This window comes from Eriocheir sinensis, unplaced genomic scaffold (genome assembly GCF_024679095.1).
Source record: "Eriocheir sinensis breed Jianghai 21 unplaced genomic scaffold, ASM2467909v1 Scaffold368, whole genome shotgun sequence".
In the NCBI taxonomy this organism is placed as follows: Eukaryota; Metazoa; Arthropoda; class Malacostraca; order Decapoda; family Varunidae; genus Eriocheir; species Eriocheir sinensis.
The window spans coordinates 388,965-394,964 of record NW_026111685.1 but is presented as its reverse complement, the minus strand read 5'-3'; the positions used below and the strand labels follow the sequence as shown (position 1 = coordinate 394,964).

General features: G+C 45.4%; 1 protein-coding gene across 1 annotated transcript in view; it reads right to left on the bottom strand.

The window, feature by feature from the left end:
• Positions 1–2,302: 2,302 nt before the first annotated feature.
• The window catches only part of LOC126991936 (basal cell adhesion molecule-like), a gene marked incomplete at its 3' end in the record, with an annotated part of 133,585 nt that continues 129,887 nt past the window's right edge, over positions 2,303–6,000 (bottom strand). Inside the window, exon 6 of the mRNA XM_050850606.1 lies at positions 2,303–2,447. Coding sequence (XP_050706563.1) covers positions 2,303–2,447 — 145 coding nt within the window. The remainder of the gene's footprint in view (positions 2,448–6,000) is intronic.

Genomic DNA, 6,000 nt, shown 5'->3' with positions numbered 1-6,000 from the left:
TATTCACAGAGCGACAATTATAGGAGAGAGACAGAGATACAGAAGACGTGGAGGGAAGGGGAGAGAAGTAGAAGAGAAGAATAAGAAGGAATAGAGAATAATGGTTGAGACGTAGTGAAGAAATAGAGATAACAGAGAGATACAGAGATTCAGAGATAAAGAAATACAGAAGATAAGTAAAGTAGAAGAAAAATTAGAAGAGAAGTATAAAAAGCCAACATGTAGCACTATGAGGTATAATATTATCTTGATTGTTTAAATATACACAAAGACATCACATTAATCCGCAGCAGTAAAAAGCAATTAATCCGTAGTGTAAATTCAGCATACTAATAATATTTCTACATTAATCTGTATACGACAAGATTATTTTCTCATTTTTATTCTGGTCAGTGAAGAAAAAAACTTCACTAGAGGACATTTTCACGCATGATATGAACAGCAAAACATGACTTGAGGGGCCGTCATGGTTTTTGAATCTGGTAAAGGTCATTTGAACTTATTTTGGTGTTTTTACGCGAGCAACAGTTTTTAGCGTGTAAGGGCGAATGGCGCAGCGAGGTAGATTTTGCCTCTCGATCTCGAATAATGACTGACATAGGGGAAGAATTGGTGCTCTTATATAACCTTACAAGTGATGAAGGGTCTGCACTACTGTGGGCGAATGAGCCTTTCAACACACACCATCAATATACTCCTCTTTGATGTTCTTTGTGGCTGAGTGTTTGCCATCGTTTTTATTCCGCCGGCATGACGCTCTTAATAGTTTTTGCGCGAAGTCCTAGTGCTTGGTGGGCCGCTTATGGCCAGCCGCGGCCTCTTCATGAACTCCTAAACGCTCCTCGTGCCTGATGAAGGACTCCTGGCGGCCGTTACGAGCATCTTGGGCCCCGAGCCGCCGTGTGGTTAAGGCCGGCTTTTCCCTTCGCCGGGTTAAGTGTCAAGAATCACCTGCGCTTAATAGGATATGAGCAGGTGTTGGCGCCGACCCGCCCTCGTTATCTGTGCTGTGGCCGTAGTCATGATATTTTTTTTCTCCTTTCTCTCAGTTTATATTTTTTTACGGACTTCCAATCGCCTGCACAGCTTCTCATGACGTTGGTGAAGGGGGTGAGGGTGCTGGTATTGGTGGGGAGGGCTAGGGGATGATGGTAGTGGTGGGGATGGGTGAGGGGTGATGGTGGTGGTGGGGAAGGGGTAGGCGGTGAATATGGTGGTGGTGGATGAAAAGATGAGACTTCGTATACCTAGTTTAATCTTCCCTCCTCTCACGTAACTCCTTCCATCCTTCTTTCAATCGCCGGCGTCTATTTTTAGATCCAAGTTAACTTTTCTGACCTCCTCATTTTGCCATTTTTCTCTCCTTCGACTGTTCTCCTTTAAAGTTATGAACGTATACTATTTTTAGCCCTCCCATTCTTTTTTTTTTCTTCGTCCCTCTCACTTCTCCTCCTCGTGCTACTAATCATCATCATTATCATCATCTTCCGAGTCTTTTTTATCCTCCTCCTTATCCTCTTCCTCCTCCTCCTCCTCCTGAAAGCTCTTAGCCCCCGCCCCGCACTCATTGTCCTTGTACCGCGTTGCTGCTTCTCGCTCCTTCCTACTTAACAAGCCAAGTTCAGCCTCTTCATCGCCAACGCCTCCCGCCCTATCCCCGCCTCCTCTTGTTCTCACGCTGCTCATTTTTTGCTTTTCTTCTCTGTCTTCTCCCAGTTCACTTTAATTAATCGCCCTTTTCTCCCACCCTTTGTTTCTTCATCCTCTTTTTTTTCTGATGTGGCTTGGGTTGTTCATTCTCGATTCATTCATAAGAGGAGCTTCATCGTAATGTGTTGACAATGAGAAAGTAAGACCAGAAGGAAAAGTCATAAGCCGCTCTTACTGTACAGGAGAGGAAGAATGTTTGGCGCCGATGGTTTGGGAGAACTTGATATCTCACCGTGGTTCAGGTGAGAGGCTAGATGGAGGAGGGAGGGAGGGAATAAGGGAGAAGGAGGAAGGGACGGAGGAGGGAGGGGGTTCAAGAGGGGGAGAGAAGGGAAGGGAAGGAGGGGAGAGTGGAAGGCGGAGGGTCGCAGGGAAGGAGAGGGAGGTATTCAGAACTACTTACTAATATGTATCACAAATTAGGGTGGCCCAGATGTCTAAACTCGAAGAGGACGATGACCATGGCGGAGTGAGTTTTTGATTACCAGCTAATGGTAATACAATGCTACCAAAAAATACCAAGTGGGGTAGCCCGGATTCCTAAACAGTCAGGTCACCAAGCAAACACTAGGAAAGGGGACTGGACACTCACAGAGGACGGTGAGCGTGGTGGAATTTGTAAGCGGCGTGCTGGGAGCTGCGGGGTTGGCGGCGCGGCAGGTCACCATGGCCCCGTCCTGCGCCCTGCTTACGTTCACGAGCAGAGTGGAGCTGGTCACGCGGCCGTACACCGTGTTCTGCGGGAGAGACGAGAACAGTGTACCCAGTGCTACCATGGGAACGTAGATGGGAACACACACACACACACACACACACACACACACACACAGACACACACACACTTAGAGAGACATAGATAGGTAGACAGAAAGGTAGAGAGAAAAACAAACAGACAGACTAACTTACAAACGGACATACAAACTTACACGCAGGTAGACTGATAGACAGACAGACAGACAGACAGACTTACAAACAAGCTTACACACACACACACACACACACACACACACACACACACACACACACACACACACACACACACACACACACACACAGACAGCGGTTAGTTGAAAAGTCATGGAACTGAAAGAAAACCAATCATCGGGCCGAACAAACCTCCCTAAAATATTGATACGTGCCAGTACGAAAAAGTACAAAAAAATGTCTTTTAAATTTGCCTCGTGTGAAAGGCAGGGAAACCGTGTAAGGTGGAGGCGGAGGGAGAGGAAAAGTGTGAGAATGGGAAAAGAGCGGCGATCACTTTGCGTTAGCCAGACTCCCTCACGTCACTAGCATGCAAGAGCTTCCTGGGCGAGAGTGAGGTGTGTTTTTCGTGAGTGAATTGTGTGTGTGTTACTGCTTCTGTAATGGATGCTGAGAGGGGAGGGAAAGGGATCGTGGAGAGGTTAAAACATAGATAGATGAGTAGATTGTGAGGAAGATGAATAGATAGATAGGTAGATGAATTGATAAATAGGTAGATTAATAAATTGTGAAGTGGGTGGATAGATACGAGTAGATAGATATGCTTTTTCTTCTTTGGTGAACGCTGGAAAGGGGATGGAAAGGGATCATTTAGAGGTTGAAAAGATAGATAGATCATGAAGCAGATGAATAAATAGGTTGATGATTAAATTGTGAAACAGGTGGATAAGTAGATATGCAAATGGATGGATCATATGCAGAAAGGATAGGTAATGGCTGATAGTGTTGAGTACTGTGTGTGTGTGTGTGTGTGTGTGTGTGTGTGTGTGTGTGTGTGTGTGTGTGTGTGTGTGTGTGTTTGGATATATGAGTGCGGTGGATGCCTGTGGGAGAGAGAAGTAGCATACCTTGACGCCAGCTTGGGACTATATGGGGTGGCCCTCTGGGGGCCTAGTCTGCCCGCTGGCTGGTAACGTACGTACGTACGTATGCACGCGCCACCCTGTGTGGGGTGGGGTGTAGGGTGTTGGGGTGGGGTGTAGGGGTTGGGGAGGAGGGTGGTAGTTTTTTTTTAGGGGGTAATGGGTAGGGATATATAGATTTCCGTGGTTACGTACGTAGTGTGAGTTTTAAAAAATTGATTCAAAAGCTTTAGATAGGCAAGAAAGTAAACCTATTGGGCGGTAGTTTGAGGGATTGGAACGGTCACCCTTCTTAGGCACAGGCTGTATGAAGGCATACTTTCAACAGGAGGGAAAGGGTGATGTTGACAGGCAGAGGCGTGTGTGTGTGAGGGGGGTGTGAGAGAGAGAGAGAGAGAGAGAAGATGGGCTGTTGAGGTATATTTCTCATCCTGTCTCTCTCTCTCTCTCTCTCTCTCTCTCTCTCCCTACCCCACACACACACACACGCACACATCAATCCGTAGGTACATCACGTAAGGCTCCACCACTTTTTTATGGTTTAGCGGCGACACGACTTCGATTTCACCTCAACACTGTGTACGTGGACGAGTGGCGGGAAATCAGAACCTCTTCCCTTCGCTACTCAACTCTTCTCATCTTGTCAGCGTACTCTTCCTGTGGGGGTGGGGGGAGGTGGAGCCAGTGTGTGTGTGTGTGTGTGTGTGTTTTCTCGCTTGTTTTGCCGTTTTTATTCTTTGTTTTGCTCGATAGATTCAGTATTCAATTGCGTCTGTCTTTGTTCTTTGCAAGCGTTGTAATAGGAATCCGTAGGTGTATTTCATTGTATCTTTTTCCTCTTCTTTATTTTCATTGGTTTGTATTTTCACCGCGGAAAGTGAGTGCGATAGTTTCCTCGACTTGTCATTCATGATTTCTGTACACACGGGAAGCTTAGTGATACAACAGTTTCCCGCGGTGAGACTTTCTGGTGTTATTTATTTACTCAGCGCGATTCTAATGTTCCTAGTTAGCCTGCGCATTACAGTAATCTAGGTATTACCGTTATTACTCCCCCACATAAGCGTCTTGCCTTTTAACAGCCTATCATTTCTTCTTAGTGCGTTTTCTTCGCCGCTAAGAGCTTTTAATGTTTCCTCCCTTAAGGCTCTCCGAGAATTCAGGTTTAAAAATGTTTTCTATTCCGGGAACGTCGCATAATAGTAAAATTCGTCCGTCAAAAGGATAAGAATAAAACGGTGAGAGCAACAGACCCCAAGGCCTTCCGTCCGTTCCTCCGAGGCTTGTGTTGCCCGTAGCTACTTTGTGGGAGGAGAAAAGTCGAAAAGGGCAGTTCAGATTCTCTCTCTCTCTCTCTCTCTCTCTCTCTCTCTCTCTCTCTCTCTCTCTCTCTCTCTCTCTCTCTCTCTCTCTCTCTCTCTCTCTCTCTCTCTCTCTCTCTCTCTCTCTCTCTCTCTCTCTCTCTCTCTCTCTCTCTCTCTCTCTCTCTCTCTCTCTCTCTCTCTCTCTCTCTCTCTCTCTCTCTCTCTCTCTCTCTCTCTCTCTCTCTCTCTCTCTCTCTCTCTCTCTCTCTCTCTCTCTCTCTCTCTCTCTCTCTCTCTCTCTCTCTCTCTCTCTCTCTCTCTCTCTCTCTCTCTCTAATTTTCTCTCTCTCTATCTGTCTAGTTTAACAACAAAAGGACAAATAAAGACCGTATCATATCATTCATTTCATTAAAAAGTTTTGACTGTTCCATATTACACAGTTTTGCGAAAGGAAGATTAATTCATTTACCCATAATTCTGAGGGGAAAATAATGTTCCAATTTAGGACCACTTTTTTATAATATCAGCACTTTGTCTTGTTAACTGCATCACTTTTTTGTTTACTTTGTTTAGCCTAGAGGCTCGGTTTTACACACACACACACACACACACACACACACACACACAGAGTTGACCACAGTACTTGCGGTGCCATGACTGTATTCACCAATCAATTAATCAAACACACAATAAAATAGTAACAAAAACGGCATCGTTGAACGCAAGAATGACAAGATTTTTAACATTCATAAATGGCACCCCGACGTCAGATCGGATGAAACATATGCCCTGCTCCCCGTGTTGCTGCATGATGCAACGCTAGGTGCTGGGCGCGCCCTAGTCACGTAACTCGTCCTCGTAAGCGTCAATACGTATATATTAAGGTTGTAAGTAAGGATTCAGAAGTATATGGGTGGTCGGTAGATTAGAAGCTGAAACGTCTATCCAAATAAGCAACGGTATTTTTGATAGTCTGTAATCCCTTGTCAGTTTAATTAAATTGTAAGTATATTGTTGCAGCTAACATTATGCAGAAGAAAATCCGCATTGGTCGACGAGGATGTATCCCAGACAAGTTTCTGCGGCCGTCTCACGTTCCTCTTAACAGGGAAGGAAAATTTTCCCCTCACACAAGTTG